Raw genomic sequence first — 16,887 nt, 5'->3', positions numbered from 1 at the left:
ATGTTTGATTCTCTGCCAGCTCTTATTTTAGTAAATTAATGTTCTTTTTAACTTATTCCCTAACATAGAGCACAATAAGAGCTTTTCTTCTTTCATTTGGGTATGTTTTCTTCCAGACTCCGTTCCTCATCCCTGTCTCACAGTTTTCATCTTCCAGGGCTGCTATGAAAAATACCACCCACTAGTTGTCTTAACCACAAGCATTTATTGTTTCACAGTTTTGGAGGACAGATGTTCGGGACGCAGGCGCTGGCAAGGCCATGCTTTCTCCCCGAGGCCTGGCTCACTGCGGTCCTTGGGACTGCATGGCTGGCATCTCTGTTTCCATCGCGTGCTGCTCTCGTGGATCTCCTCCTGTGTCTTTCTCTGACTTGTGGGTTTTTTTATATGATCTCCAGTAACATGGATTGAGGCCTGCCCTGACTCAGTTTGGCAATGCCTAAATAGGATCTTAGAACACCCTAATCACAAATGAGTCCGCATCTTAACTGATAATAAACTGTCCTGTTAACAAATGGGTTCACACTCACAGGTATGCAATTCAAGATCAAAAACATGCCTTTTGTTGGTGGACATGATTCAATCTGCCAGACTCACCCATGCCATGTTCCTTTGTTAAATTCCTCCTTTACGGAAGTTTTGGATTTGGATAGTGGATACGCTTGTTCTATCTTACTCATTTTTTCTTCCTTCGGTATGCTGTATGGCGGGATCACATTTCATTATTTTTCCATGTGAATATTCCATTACTGCAGCACCATTTGTTGACTTTTTGTTTGTTTGTTGAGGAAGCACATGGACTGGAAATCCAATCCGGGTCTCCCACGTGGTGGGGAGAATTCTACCACTGAACTACCTTTGCACCCCCTATCTTATTCATTTTTAACAAGGGTTGTTCTTTGCAAATCTTCTATCTGTTGAAATGCAGTGTGGGTGAGCTCTCCTTGATGCCCTTCTCACTGTTTCTAAATGAGTTTGAAGGAGCTGGGATATTGCAGTTTTATCTTCTTTTCTGCAGCTTAAGTGCACAGTGGAGATAAGGACCACCCACCAAAACTATGTAATGCCCAGGCTCTGCCTTCTCTTCTGAGATTCTGGTACATTCTTCTGCCACCATTCACCCAACCTTGTTGCGAGTGTGTATTCCTCTGATAGAGCACACTTCAAAGTTCGATCTGTGCCTCAATTCAGGGCAGGGCACTAGAAAATGGCAGGCTAGCAACTTTCCGTGACTCTGCTGAGTCCTGGAGGAATTAGGGGTGGGTTTGTACTCATGATAGTTTTAGTTTGCCTGGATTTCCCCAGGTGGCGTGCTTAACCTACTCCCCCTTCCAGCTCACTTCCTTTCAGATTTGTTCTGCTAGTTTTATAGTCTTCATTATTATTAAGAAACAGTGAGACTTCTCTCAATCTTTCTAGTTGGTTTCTTTCTCAGTTGGGCTTTGGAGGAGAAGGGATGAGGTTAGATGCCATTCTCCTCTACAGTAGGCGACTACTTATTTTACCGGTACATCTTTTGAAGTTTATGGTACAAAGCTGTACTTAACTTTCTTGTTTGGTTGCTGCTTTTTTTTTTTTTTTCGGATTTTTAAAACTATTGTCCTTATTTCATTAGTTATTGTTGGGGAGAGGGTCTGTGTTTCACATTCATTCTGCCACTTTTACATGTTTGTCTTCCCCATGCTCTCTTGACTGCGTTAGTTCTGGATACGTTCCTATAGAAACTGCAGGTTATAAAATTTGCACATAAATCTCAACAGTTATAAAAGATGAGGAAAAGAGAGCAATGGAAATGAACTCTCGGAGTCACTAGTACCTGGCATCTGCCTAGCATTTGGCATTTACAATGCCTTAGAGCTGATCCCCAGAACTGAAGTCTGAGCTTGACCCTCAATAGATGCCCGGTAAAATTTTGAACGAATGAATGACTATTATTCCCTCGCTACAGATGGGAACATTGAAGACTTATCATTAAGGACCTCGTCCAAGGCCACAAAGCTGAAGGTGGGTGACAAAGGGGCCAACAGCACAGTGACAAGGGGGTCCCTTTGGAGGTCTGGGGCGTCTGGAAATGGACTGAGGACGAGGGTCGGTGGCGGGCGCCCGGTGACGGCTCGCTGGGCGGGGCCGGCGCGGGCACTCAGCTCCCGCCGGGGCTCCGGGGTGGCTGCGGGTCCGACCCTCCCGCCTCGCACAGGCGGAGCCAGCCTCAGCATCGCGTGCGGTTGCCATGGTAACAGGAGTCGACGGCGCAGGCGCAGAGCGTGCCTGGAGGGGGGCGGAGCTGCGCGTGTGGGCGCGGAGCGGCACTGCGCAGGCGTAGAGTCTCCGTTGCTAGGGCCGCCTCGCCTCCTGCTGGGTGGCCTAAGTAAGGTTTGGGGGCTCGGGAGCTTCGGGGTCACGACGCGAAAGATCGGGACCGCTTCGGTCTGCGCGCTGCCCGCTGCAGGGCGGTGAAGCGCCCCCGGCTGTGGCCCTTCCCTGCAGGGGAGAGAGGACATCTCCGGTCCCGCCGCCCTCCCTCTTTGCAGGAGTCCCCCGCCCGCCCTCCAGAAGCAACTAGTGGGGCCCCGACTCCGGCAGCCCGCAGCCCCTCCGACGGCGACGCGAGAGCTTCCTGGCGGCCAGGGCCAAAGGGAAAGTAGCCGGCCATGTCCAACGCGTGAGTGAGGGGCTCCGCGCCGCGGGAGAGACGCAGTTCTCCCCTAGCCTATGTGGGCTTTCGACGCCAAAAAATGGCTTGCTCTGTTCTCTCCCCTTCCCTTTCCTTCTCTCCTTCTCTACTCTTATCTCTCCCCTTGTATTTTAGCAAATTTCCATATGCCTTAGGATGGAGTACCAGCGTCTTGTGGACAACGAATCTTATACGCTTAGCTCACCCCCACCCCCACCCTATTCTGCGCCCCCCTCCCAGATTAGCCCCGGGCCGGGACCATTGCTTATGCCCGATAAGCCTTGTGGAGACATTGTTAGGGAAGCCGTAATTTTATTACTGCTTTTGGTTATTGTTGATAGTAAGTAGTGGATTGCTTTCTGGAACAGCCAGGTCCCAATATTTAAGTCGAGAAAGATCTTGAGGGAGCTTTGGTATACTCTTTCCATTTCTCCAAGGAACAGCTGCCAGCGCTTCGCGGCTCAGGTGGGAACGGGATATTTACCTAGTGCTCTGCCTTTTACAGCCCACGTGCAAGCTCTGATCTCATTTGTTCTTCCTAACAGTCATTTCAAACGTGTTTTACAGTGTGAATGTGCTGGAAATGTAAAAACTCTCATCTTCACCACAACCGTATAATATAGGGGTTCTTATGTCATTATCCCCATTTTACAGGCCTGAGTAGCTCATAGGGCCAGGAGGTGGTGCCCACCCACAGCGCGTAGCTTCAGTCTGCACTCTTACAGTTATCACCCCTAAGTTTTAGACCGGGAAATGGGAGCAAAAAAGGTGAAGGGCTTGCCGAGGCTTGTTTTTTTTTTTGGGGGGGGGGCGCATTATTAGGATTTCAACTCCGGACATGGTGAGTTTGAAGTGCCTATTGCACATCCAAGAGGAGATAAGTCAAGGAGAGCTGTGTGTGTGCAATAGAGGTTTGAGAGCTGCTGGCATGCAGGTAGTGTCGTGAGACCTGGGATGAGTATACATCCGAGGGAGAAGGGGTCCATGGTCTGAGCCTCAGCGTAGGAGGTAAAAGGAGAAAAGAAGCCAGCAAAGGAAACTAAAAGGTGGTCAGTGGGGAAGAAGCAAAGTCAAGAGGTCATGATGTCCTGGAGGCCAAGTGAAAAAAAAAAATAGTGTTTCTAGGAAGGAGAGAGTAATTGACACTGTCAGATGCAACTGAGACAAGTCGGAGGAGCACTGAGAATGCCCACAGATTTAGCAACTTCGAGTCCAGTGCTGACCACTAGGGTGGACCCAGTGGAGCGATGGAATAGAAAGAAAGATTATTAGAGTGAGTTTAAGAGAGAAGAGGAGAAAAGGAATGTGTATAACTAGAAATGTTTTTAGACTATTGCTTTAAAGGAAAAGCAATGAAGTGGAAGCTGGTAGCAGGGGGAATGGCGTCAGAAGATGGATTTTTTTATTAGAGAAATTATGGGTTTAACAGAACAATTTATGCATAAAATAACGAATTCCTATAAGCCACCCTAGTAACACCTTGCACTGGTGTGGTTCATTTGTTACAGATGATGAGAGCACATTTTTATAGTTGTGCAATTAACTCTAGTCCATGATTTAGTTTTGGGTTCACTGTTTATGTAGTGCAGCTCCATCGATTTTTTTTAAACATTTTATTCTAATACCATATACACAACCTAACATTTTTCTTTTTAACCCCGTACAGATATGTAATTCAGTGCTGCTAGTGACATTCTCAGTGCTATGCTGCCATCACCACCTTCCATTACCAAAATAGTTCTACCATCCTGGAATTTTTTTAAGATAGGAGAATCAGAGCATATCTGTTTGCTAATGACCTGGCCCAGTGTCAGTACTGAGAGGTGTCGGCACAGGGGATAGCCCGGGGGACGGCCGTAGATGGAGGAGCTCAGGTAGCCCACCAGCAGGAACAGGTGGGAAGGCAGGTAGAGCCCAGCAGTAACGACACTGGGTGCTGGGCAAATGTGCAGGCAGGGGCCTGGGCAGTTGCCATCGGGAGATGACGGGACATTGAGGGGCAGCAGGTGGTGCCACCTGCAGAAATGGGATTCATAAGCGGGGGTCTTGTGGGGAGAGAGGGAGACGGGTCTGGGAGCAGCAGGGAAGCCCCACCCAGGACAGCAGGGCAGGGCCAGCTTCCCCTCGAGCCTGAAGTGGAGGGAGCACCCAGCCAAGAGGGTGATGTCCTAGAGAGCATACAGAGTAAAAGGTCTAGAGGAACCTGCGGAGAACTCCCATTTTATAATATTTAGATTTCCCATCAAGGAGCAGGATACGTCTGTATGTCCATCTTTCTGCCTCCAGTGCTAGGAAAGCTGTCATTCTGGAGAAATAACCATCTGGTCTTTTTCAGCTGTCAGAGTCCGCCTCCTCCTACAGTCCTCCCAGCTACAAAATCTGTAACATTTCTAGGCCATTTGCTCAAGTCTGAAATCAGTCATGTAATTTTTTAAAAATTGTTTTAAGTAGTTTCATGGATAAGATCCTACCTTCTCTCTCCAAAGACATTAAAATGTCAAGGTCACTTCTCCACCTGCCACCCCATCTCCCCAGGGGCCCTCTGGGTGTCCAGCGGAGGTGTCATTGGCTGCCCTGGATGCTTGAGGAATCAAGGGCAGCCAGAGGCTAAGGGACCTGCCTGAGACCAGCTGCCCAGAGATGGGTTCTGATTTTAAGCGCATGGCACTTGTACCTCGGACCCGAAGGAAATGAGAACATGCGTCCACCGGGAAACCTGGGTGAATGTTCCCAGCAGCACTACCAGTGACCACCCAGAGAGCAAGCAACCCAAATGTCCATCGCTGGAGGAAGCAGAGTGCGGGGCGGTCCAGCCGCGCAGTGGAGCATTATTCGGCAATGAAAGGGACTGAAGCACTGCCACCTGCTCCGGCCCCGGGGAATCCCGAAATGCTGCTGATGAAAGACGCCCGTCCCACGGGCAGAATGTTGTGTGATTCCATAATATGAAATGTCTAGAATGGGAAAATGTACAGAGACAGAGGTAGATTAGTGGTTGCCAGGAGCGGGGGTGGGCGGGGGAGGGGGGAAGTGGGAGGAGGGAGGGGGTGACCGCGGATGGGTAAGAGGGTTCTGCCGGGGTGATTGGAAATACTCCAGTATTAGTTAGAGGTCATGGCTGCACAACCTTGTGAAGATATTAAAAACACCGAGTTGATGGTGTGTGAATTCTGTCTCGACAATGCTGGTGTTTATAAGAGCCCTTTGCCCCCTCCCTCATCTCCTGTCATCGTAGGGATCACTGGCCAGGAGGAAGGACGCTGGCCCTGCTGGGCAGCCAGGCAGGAGGGGCTCAGGCCCAGGTTGAGGCTTCGGGGTGGGGGAGTGTGTGTGGAGGGCTCCAGGGGCCGGCAGGGGAGGACAGGGGGCCGAGGCTCCCTGCCCAGGGACCCGGTTGCACAGGGTGTGGCATCCTGCAGCCTGGGAACCGGAAAACAAGGAAGCCAGAGTCCATCCCCAGGGAACACGGTCCAGCAAGAAGGGATGGAGCCATTTCTCAGCTCCGAGGAAAGCAGGGCGTGGTACTGGGGGGCAGGGGGTGGGGGTGCTGCTGACAGCTGCTTGATTCTCCCCGGCAGCCAGCGGCCTCTGCCCGCACTCTCTCGACCAGGCTCGCGGGAAACACAGTGGCTTGTGAGAAGGGCAGGAGCCCACCTGCAGGACCTGGAAGCGGACGGCTCAACCAGCAGGCCATCTTTGGGCCTGGAGGATTCCTGCTTCCTGACCTCGGTGTGAAGCCAACAAGTGATCTGTACCTGGGCCGCAAGCCGCCCCCCCCCCCCCCCCGCTGCCCGGGTCGATTCTGGGAGCAGAATCCCAGGCTTCTTCAATGTCCTGTAAGGCCTGCTAGGGTTTCCCTGGTGGGAGCAGGCCCCTCCTCCACCCAGGATCCCTACTTTCTACAGTGCCTGCTGGGTGGGCTGGGCTGGGGTCTTCTTGCTGGGGCTCGGGTGACAGGATGGGGGGCCCGGGCAGCTTCCTTAGGGTTCCTCCAGCCTTACTGCCTGTTGGCGCCCTAAATGTCTGGAAGCCTGATAAGATATCTTTCACCTTTTACCCTCACTCCACCCCCACATTTTAAAATTACTCCTCGATTTATTGACAGATTCTCCAGTGTGTTAGTATAGGATTCGTTGTAATCCTGCATTTCTAGGCCAGTCTCAAGAGTTTGCTGCCTTTATGTCTAGTCCATTCAGGCAGGAACAGATACTGATTTCTACATGTTCCAGTCTTCTGCAACTGGAATTTTCTCCAGCCAGATCCTGTGCGCCTCCCACCATGCTTATTCTTAAATTTTTAGCTTTTTTATTTCACGTACCAGTAAAAACGAGGTTTCTTTTTTCATTTTTCTTTGCATTTGGTTTTCGTGGTTTTTATCTCTTGTCTCACAATTGTGCTGTGAAGTGTACTTAATATGTTTCCTTACCGATTTCTTTAGAGTTTGCAATAATGTCATTTACAAGCAGTGGTTTTAAAAAATCCTTTGCATTAATCCCTGTTATATGTGGAGAGTCTCCGTGCTTCTCCCCTGAAAATAGTTTTGGTCTCTGGGTTTTAGCATTTTGAAGACATCCATCACCTTCTATTCCTTGGGGATGTTGGAAGGGGATTTTTAATCAGGAATGTGTAGTAAGTTAAAATTTATTGAAATCTTGGCAACTATGGAAATCATTTACAATTTTTGCTTTTGTTCTGCTGCTGCACGGAGTTAACTTCCTCTACGTCGAAATTGCACGCATTCCTGGAGGGACCCTCCTTGGTCACAGGGGCAGTTCTTTTGATCTGGCTCTATGTTCTGTTAAGTGGAATTTCAGACCTGAGCTCCTTTTAAAAAAAATTAACTTGCCTGTAATTTTCTTTGTTAATGTTGTCCTGTCACTTTAGGCCCAAAAGCGTTTCTGTATTTTATGTTAAAACATATTGCACTAATGTTAGTATGTTCAGCTTGTGTCTCTTCTCAGGTGAGTAGATGAGTGTATTTGCTGTCCCTTTACAGATTCAGAGAGCCTGTGCTTGGGTCAACTAAAAACATGCTCGAATGTTTTATATCCCTCCCAAGTGTATATTTGCCAGCAGGTGCTTGGCTGTTGCCCATTGTCACATAAAGCCCATGAGTTTCCTTGATCATGTCTTTCTCTCCTACCCTCTCCTGTTTGCTTGTCCTTTTTTTAAGGCTTGGCAGGCAGAACTACCAAAATATCCCCAGTGCTTGGAACTGGCCTATGCTGTTGCTTTTGTTATTATTCTTTGAGCTTGTGTGGGGAGGTGGCTGTCGTTCCCATAAACAGCTCTGTTTCTTAGTCATTTCTTATGCAAGGAGGGAAATGTGCTGTGCTAAATGGAGTTCCAATTTTCTGATAACATTCTCTTTTGTAATAAAGTTGTATAGCAGGGTGCTTTTTCACTAGGCTTACCTCTTAAATAAGATTAAGTTTTGTGAAATCCGGCGTTTGCATGCAGCTGGAATGGGGTGTCAGGGCAGTAGGCATTCTCCTAACTCAGTGCAGGCTGGTGGGAGAGGAAGAGCTATTTTGAACCCCTCTGACTTTGTTTTGTCGCAGTGACCATCACACAGGCACCTCATCTGCCATACCTCATTTGTGTTCTTCCTTACAAAAATGAAACAATGAGATGTAGGGGTTCGAGGCAGGCGCTCTGGAGCTGAACTGCAGAAGCACAGATCCTGCGTGGAAAACGAGTGACTTTAGGCAATCACTTCCTTATGCCTCAGTTTCCTCATCTGTGAACGTGGATAATAGTAGCCCCTACCCCAGGGGCTGTTGTGAGGAGCACGTGAGCTAATGTTCCTCCAGCACTTAGGAGAGGGGCCGGCACTGTGTTCAGGTGAGCTGTCCTCATCGTCTTCAGCATCTTCATCGCCGCTGTCATCCTCCTCCTGCACCTCCTCACCGTCGTCATCCTCCAGACCTAGAAGCCTTTCCACATGGAAGTCAGCTTCCAGTGTTGGGACAGAAGGATGAGCATCTCCTGTCTGTGCTGCACGCGCGTAGTCATGATAGGCAAGGTAGAATCTTTAAATATTTAAAATGCAAGTTAAAAGCCCCTCTGGACCAGGAAGGCAGTGGAAACCCACCGAGCCCAGCAAGGGAGGCCCACAGCACTGGCACGGAAGCGAGCGGCTGATGTGGGACCAGGACCAGATTCTCCAAGGACTGAGCGCATCCCAGAGTGCCCTGTGGACCATGCTGGGCCATGCTGAAAAGCTGGTTTCTTATAGCTAGGAGGCACGCTGTAGAGTGCAGCATAACCCAGACTATATAAACAAGCCCCCAACATTGATTTTTAGGAAAGCACTGTAAAACTGTTTAGTACGTGAATGGGTTTTAAAAAAATGAGAAAGCAATGTAAGGACGAGAACTTGCAAATGGCCAGTGCGCATGTGAAAAGATTCCTAGTCCCACCAGCAACCAGGTGAATGTGTGTTAAAACCTTGGGATATGGCAAAAATGAAGGTTGTATATTTGGTGGTGGTGGGTCTCTTCTTTGTGGTGAGGGTGGAGGCAGCAGTACAGTACTGTATAATGGTTTGGACTTTGTGATGGTTGGCTTCAGGTGTCACCAGGCCCAGGTGATGGTGCCCGGTGGTCTGGTCAGGCAAGCGCTGGCCTGAGTGTTGCTGCAAGGGCATTTCATGGCTGGTTGATAAACTAGAAGGCTGGAGTATTAAATCATCAGTCAGTTGATTGTGTCTGTGGCTGATTTACATCGGCGATCAACTAAGGCGCATCTCCCACAGCAAGATAATCCGATGAGTTGAAGTCCTTTAAGGAAGGAGAGAGACTTTCACTACTTCTTCCACCAGCGAGCCTCTCCTGTGGAGTTCGTCCAGACCCTTCGTTGGAGTCCCAGCTTCACAGCCTGCCCTGTGGATTTTGGACCCTTCTTTCCCGTGGTTGCATGAGACACCTTTATAAATCTCATATTTACAGATCTCTCCTGTTGTTTTTGTTTCTCTAGAGACCCCTGACTAACATAGACTTAGGATCATATAAACCTGGTTCAAACGCTGGCTTTGCCACAGAGGAACTGTGTGGCCATGACACTCCTATCCCGGGGGAATGGCGCGAGCCCTTGGGGATGTTGCGAGGGTGCCCTGTAGCCTGTATACAGCATGTGGTCAGTGTGTTAATGAATGGTTTATACTGCTTCTGGTTCATAGGAAGGTGTGCAGCACGTCTGAGGAGTGGCAGCGAGTAGGACTGGAGAGTGTGCCGCGGGAGAGTGCTGGTGGTGACCTTGGCGGGGGGTGCTGAGGGACCCCCAGTTAAACAAGACGGATTGAGCCCAGGTGTTTATCTCCACTTCCTCCTGAATTGGTCTACAGAGGCAATGAAGGTTTAAGGGGCCATAAACTCACAAGGACAAAGAGAGCATTTGAGCATTTTGACCCGAGGTATCCAAAAAACACGGGAAATGGGAAGTAAACCAGGGCAAGAGAGAACAGACCAGAGCAGGGAAGGTGCAACCTGGGTGCCAGCAGAGGGGAGCGAGAGAACCCGCCGTTCCCCAGCAGAGCTCTGGGAAGAGGGGACAAAGGTGCTGGGATTTCTGAGGTGGAGCTGGATGTGGGAAGGCTGGCAGTAGATCCAGGAAAGGAGCGTTTAGGCCCCAGTCTCGTGTACGCCCCAGGGAGCCAGGCAGCTGAACCCTCCCTCCCTGGCAGAAGGTGACACATTAAGCAAGCTGGATGCAGGGCCCCCAGGCACTGTAAGCACGGGGGTGGGGGGTGGGGGGGTGAGCGGGCAGACTGATGGCAAAGAAGAGATAAGTGTCCTCACCCCCATCTCTCCACTACTTCCCAACACTCCAGAACCCAGTCTCATATCACCCCCTCCACACACATGCCTGGTCAGGAGGTCAGAGAAGCCTTCTCCACACAAGGAAGACTGACATTGGTGGGTTTCTCACATCCCAGGGAAATGTCAGGTTCCCTCCCTGCCAAAGGTACAAAGCTCTTCCCAGACAAACTGAGCTTCTGGTTAGCATCTCTGTCCTCGTTCTTAAATATAAAAGCCATGCCAAAATCACCCAAAATTATTGGAAGAAAAGAGTGTCTACCATGAATGTAGAGGTCCTACAGGAAAGGACACCACACTCAAACAGGGAGTCTAGTAAAGGGGATGGTGACGAAAGCATGGGCATGACGTAGGGAAACAACAAGGGTGGTGTCGGGTCCTGGAACTGGCAGTGGCAGAGCTAGCACCCCCCTGTGCCTTTGTGGAAGAATGTGGCCAGCGTTTGTCAACTTTCCAGGAAGGGGCTGGAAGACAGATACCTCCATCTCACACCCCTCCCACTCTCGGGTTTCCTGCCTTTGCTTCCCAAGAGGTTGACCACCTAAAAACCTGAGGTCCAGGAAGTCCACCCAGTGCCATCCATAGAGGCCAGCCCTGGAGGCCAGGGAGTGAAGACAAGGAGAAAATGGATTTGGGAGGGACAGACAGAAGATAGCTAGTGCAATGAAAAACACTAAAATGGAGAGGAAGGAACAAAACTCGGAGGAAATAGAGAACAGTGGATAAAACAGAAGAAAATTTTAAACGCCTTTCCCCCTTATAATTAATATCTTCCAAAAGAAGATTTTACATCCATTGAGGGAAGATGCTATATAAAAATTTCATCTCAAGGGACAAGAAATAAATCTTATAGATTGAAATTGCAGAAATAAATTCAAGAGAAGTATTAAGAGAAAAGTGAAAGAAATCAGAGAGTAGGGAAAAGAATGATGAAAAGACCCACAATAAGAGAAAAAGTATAAGAACACTAGAGAAAGATATACAAAAATTTATAGTTCCCAAATTTGCCTTAATAGGAGTCATAAAGATAACAGAGAAAACAGAAGGAAATTATCCTAGAAATGAGACAAGAACTTTTCCCAGATGTGGAGGGCAGTTTTCAGAGACTCAGTCGAGATAGGTGCCATTACCCTCTGCCCCACTTCTCTGGCACCTCCTCTCCCTTCCCTCCTGTTCCTATGAGCTGTGTGTGCCTGTTTAAGGCCACCTCTCCCATTTATGCTCCAGATCCCATACCTTTTGCTACTTAAGGTCACTGTTCATCCATTTGTCTCCTACACGCTCAAGTTTGCCTCCTACTGGATCTTTCCCATCAGCATACCAACGTGCTACCATTTTGCCCATATGAAAATATTCTACTCTTGACCCCACTTCCTCCTAGCTACTGCCCTTCTCTTGGCACACATCCTCTAAAGAGCCATCTGTGCTTTTCTTCAATTCTCAATCTTCCCGTTTCACTTTGACCTGCTCCACTTCAACTGCAACTGCTCTTTTCCAGATCCCACTCTCCCCCCCACTCCTAAATCCAATGATCACTTCTTGGTTCTTATGTCACTTGAAATATTATTAGCATTTGGCACAGCTGATCACTCCCTCGCTTTTGAAAATCTTCCGTCATTTATCTCCAGAATCCCCAGTGTTCCTGGTTTTCTTCCCACTTTGATGACCACTCCATCTCTGATTCTTTTCCTGGTTCTCCTTGTCTCCCCCCTCTCCACGCTGGAGGTGCATTGGACCGAATCTCTTCTCCGGCAGCACTCCCACCTCAGTGATCTTGTCCGGTCTCGTGGCTATGCATATAACCCTGAAGCTCTCAACTCCGTGAGTCACATTTCCTGCCTCAGTCCCTCCCTCGATTGAACTGCTTCCTTGTGTCCACTTGGATGTCTAATAGGCACTTAAGGTTAACTTACCCAAAGCTGAACTCCAGCTCTACAAACCCGTTCCTTCCTCAGTCTTTGCTACCTTAGTAAATAGAAACTTTAGGAGTCATCCTTGATCCTCTCTCACACCCCACATCCAGTCTGTCTGCAAATATATCTAGAACCTGACATGATCGCTTGCTAAATGAATAGTCCAATAACTGGTCTCTCTGTCACAGTAGTCTCTTCTCAGCACAGCAGCAAACTTGTGTCGGTTCCTGTTATTCCTGTGTTCAAAAGTTCCAGGGGCTGCTTTTCTTACTCAGAGTGAAAGCCAGAGCCTCCACAACGGTCCACGAGGCCCTGAGTTTATCTGAAGGCTGAGCTTGAACAATATTTACGTAATCATAAACATATAAGCACTGAATTCCAATTTAATATGGAATGATATAAACATAGTAAGAAGATTGGGAAGGAAGAAAGTGTGGATGGATCAGTGGGATAAAAATGCTGAAATCCTTTTCTTTCACAATAGGAAGTCAACAGGTAACATCTAAAATTGAAAATAGAAAAATAGCAGTATATACATATTATCTTCATATGTGGAGAGAAACACTATGAGGAACTGTTAAAAGAGTTGAAACTAGTAGCCTCTGTGGATTGGGAATGGATGAAACAGGGGACTGATTGTTTTGTTGCAAGCCTGGTTACTGTTTGAGTTTTAAACCCCATGTACGGAGTACTTCGGTAACTGCAAAATTAAACAAATGAATGTAAAGGTCGGGAAACAATGAGGCTAGATCATGGAAGGTTCTAAAAAGGTACTGTGATGGTTAGGTTCTGGTGCCAGCTTGGCTAAGTGAGGGTGCCCAGCTGTGTGGCCAGGCAAGCACTGGCCTGACCATTGCTGCCAGGATAGTTCGTGGCTGGGTGATGAACTGGAAGGCTGGTGTATTAAATCATCAGTCATTTGATTGCATCTGGGGCTGATTACATCAGAGATCAGCTAAGGCGTGTCTACCATGATGATATAATCCAATCAGCTGAAGGCTTTTAAGGGAGAAGAGAGACTCTTTCATTGATTCTCCAGCCAACAAGCCTCTCCTGTGGAGTTTGTCCAGACCCTTCATCGGAGCCGCCAGCTTCTGATGAATTTGGACTCGATGGATTCTGGACTCTTCCATTCCCATGGTTGCATGAGATTCCTTTATAAATTTCATATTTACACATCTCTCCTGTTAGTTCTGTTTTTCTAGAGAATCCTAACTCAGATACCTTGTTCCCTATGGAGAGGGGAGTCATTGGAAGCTTGAGTTGGAAGTGGCAAGGTTAGCCATGGGTTCCACCCTGAGTTCATCATTTTCTCTTCCAAACCTGCTCACCTTTCTTTGTTCCCTCTCAGGAGGAATGGATAAGCTGCCACCCTATGTGCTCAGACCAGAGACAGGCTGTCTCCTTTGACCTCTCCTTCTTTACCTTCATCAAGCTCAGTCATTTCTACTTCCCAGATATCTCTCAAGCCCATTAGTTAATGCTGTCCTACTGCTGCCACCCAAGTCCAGTTCACCAGCAGCTTTCACCTGAGTTGTAGAAATGGCCTCCTAACTGGATGCCCCCAACTCCAGCATTGCCCCTCTTTGATCCATTCTCTTTACTATACCAAAGGTAACTTTTTAAAATGCAAATCAGGTCATGTCTCTGTAGAACGTAAAATCTTCATTAGTTCACTGCTCCTGAATGAGTCAGAACTGCTTAGCAGGGCACTAGCAGCCACACCAGCTCCACTCCTGCTGTCTTCCAGCTTCGTTTCTTCTTGCTTGCTCCTTTCCAGTTTTATCCAAGCCTTTCCTTTCCCTTTTGTTCTGTGAAAGTGCCAGTGGCCAGCCCATAGCTGTGCCTTCCTTGTATTCTCCTCTCCCTTCCAGAATGTTCTTCCCTCCCTGCCCCCATGCCCTTTCCATTCCTAGTTCTTCCTGGTTCTTCAGTTCTCTCCTTGGATGACACCATTCGTGTAGCCAGTCACTCATACGTCACTCACCGACATAGGCTGGGGGCCTTGCCAGACCCCCATTGCAGTGGGGGCAGGACGGACGAGGCTGCTGGCCCCGGGGCTAGGTCTCTGCCTCCTGGATGGCACGGCCTGGCCCCGTGTCACAGCATCCGCTGAGAAGGTAGGAGGCTCTCGCCACCATATGCCCCTGTCACAAGGTTAGCTCTTTGAAAGACAGTAACTGAGTCAAATCCTCCTCTCCCACCACACTCCTCCTGATGAGCCTGTTGGGCACAGTGGAGTGGATGTGCCTTTCAGTAAGCAGCAGAAAGGCTGATGAATATCCGTCTGTTCTCCAAATATTAACATATAACTGTCTATGATTTGTGCAAAATACGTGTCTATGTAAGATATCAAGAATCAAAATAAACACCGATGAGCTTTAGAGAAGGTCTCCTAGCAATACCACTGAAGCTGCTTTCGGATCCTCCAGAGTCATATCCTCCCCCCATCCCCCCAGGATAACCTATAACCACCATCTTGAATTTTGTGTTTATCATTCCATATTTTATCACTTTATTACAATATGTAAATGCAGTAAACAACAAACAGTTTCCGTTTCTGAGATCCTGTTGCATCTTACCTTTTACACCATGTTATGGTCCTTAGGTTCCAGTGGTCGCCTATAGCCATAGTTCATTCATTTTCACTGCTGTGTAGTGTTCCTTGAGAGGATAGATCTCAAATGGTTTGTCCAGTCTCCTGTTGATGGACTTTTGTCTCCAGGTTCTGCAATTATTTTTTTTTTATTTTTTTAATTTTTTTATTTTTTTATTAACGGAAAGAAAAAAAAAAAGAAATTAACACAACATTTAGAAATCATACCGTTCTACATATGTACTCAGTAATTCTTAACATCATCACATAGATGCATGATCATCGTTTCTTAGTACATTTGCATCGGTTTAGAGGAACTAGCAACACAACAGAAAAAGATATAAAATGTTAATATAAAGAAAAGAAATAAAAGTAGTAATAATAGTAAAAAACAACAACAACAAACAAACAAACAAACAAGCAAACAAAAACCAAAAAAACCCTATAGCTGAGATGCAGCTTCATTCAGTGTTTTAACATGATTACTTTACAATTAGGTATTATTGTGCTGTCCATTTTTGAGTTTTTGTATCTAGTCCTGTTGCACAGTCTATATCCCTTCAGCTTCAATTACCCATTGTCTTACCCTGTTTCTAACTCCTGCTGAACTCTGTTACCAACGACATATTTCAAGTTTATTCTCGAATGTCCGTTCACATCAGTGGGACCATACAGTATTTGTCCTTTAGTTTTTGGCTGGATTCACTCAGCATAATATTCTCTAGGTCCATCCATGTTATTACATGCCTCATAAGTTTATCTTGTCTTAAAGCTGCATAATATTCCATCGTATGTATATACCACAGTTTGTTTAGCCATTCTTCTGTTGATGGACATTTTGGCTGTTTCCATCTCTTTGCAATTGTAAATAACGCTGCTATAAACATTGGTGTGCAAATGTCCATTTGTGTCTTTGCCCTTAAGTCCTTTGAGTAGATACCTAGCAATGGTATTGCTGGGTCGTATGGCAATTCTATATTCAGCTTTTTGAGGAACTGCCAAACTGCCTTCCACAGTGGTTGCACCATTTGACATTCCCACCAACAGTGGATAAGTGTGCCTCATTCTCTGCATCCTCTCCAGCACTTGTCATTTTCTGTTTTGTTGATAATGGCCATTCTGGTGGGTGTGAGATGATATCTCATTGTGGTTTTGATTTGCATTTCCCTAATGGCCAGGGACATAGAGCATCTCTACATGTGCCTTTTGGCCATTTGTATTTCCTCTTCTGAGACGTGTCTGTTCAAGTCTTTTTCCCATTTTGTAACTGAGTTGGCTGTCTTTTTGTTGTTGTTGAGTTGAACAATCTCTTTATAAATTCTGGATACTAGACCTTTATCTGATATGTCGTTTCCAAATATTGTCTCCCTTGTGTAGGCTGTCTTTCTACTTTCTTGATGAAGTTCTTTGATGCACAAAAGTGTTTAATTTTGAGGAGCTCCCATTTCTTTCTTTCTTTCTTCAGTGCTCTTGCTTTAGGTTTAAGGTCCATAAAACGGCCATCAATTGTAAGTTTCATAAGATATCTCCCTACATTTTCCTCTAACTGATTTATGGTCTTAGACCTAATGTTTAGATCTTTGATCCATTTTGAGTTAACTTTTGTATAGGGTGTGAGATACGGGTCTTCTTTCATTCCTTTGCATATGGATATCCAGTTCTCTAGGCACCATTTATTGAAGAGACTGTTCTGTCCCAGGTGAGTTGGCTTGACTGCCTTATCAAAGATCAAATGTCCATAGATGAGAGGGTCTATATCTGAGCACTCTATTCGATTCCATTGGTCGATATATCTATCTTTATGCCAATACCATGCTGTTTTGACCACTGTGGCTTCATAATATGCCTTAAAGTCCGGCAGCGTGAGACCTCCAGCTTCGATTTTTT

At 47.1% G+C, this 16,887-nt stretch overlaps 1 protein-coding gene across 3 annotated transcripts in view; it reads left to right on the top strand.

Moving 5' to 3' along the window:
* The first annotated feature begins 2,303 nt into the window (after nucleotides 1–2,303).
* The window catches only part of DRC11 (dynein regulatory complex subunit 11), a 237,563-nt gene continuing 222,979 nt past the window's right edge, over nucleotides 2,304–16,887 (top strand). For all 3 annotated transcript variants that reach the window (XM_077155534.1, XM_077155536.1, XM_077155535.1), the window contains exon 1: nucleotides 2,304–2,662. In XM_077155534.1, the coding sequence (XP_077011649.1) occupies nucleotides 2,652–2,662 (11 nt within the window). In that variant the 5' untranslated portion in view covers nucleotides 2,304–2,651. The remainder of the gene's footprint in view (nucleotides 2,663–16,887) is intronic.

Source organism: Tamandua tetradactyla, chromosome 3 (genome assembly GCF_023851605.1).
Source record: "Tamandua tetradactyla isolate mTamTet1 chromosome 3, mTamTet1.pri, whole genome shotgun sequence".
Lineage (NCBI taxonomy): Eukaryota > Metazoa > Chordata > Mammalia > Pilosa > Myrmecophagidae > Tamandua > Tamandua tetradactyla.
The sequence above is the reverse complement of the archived record's forward strand: the minus strand, read 5'-3'. Positions and strand labels throughout refer to the sequence as shown.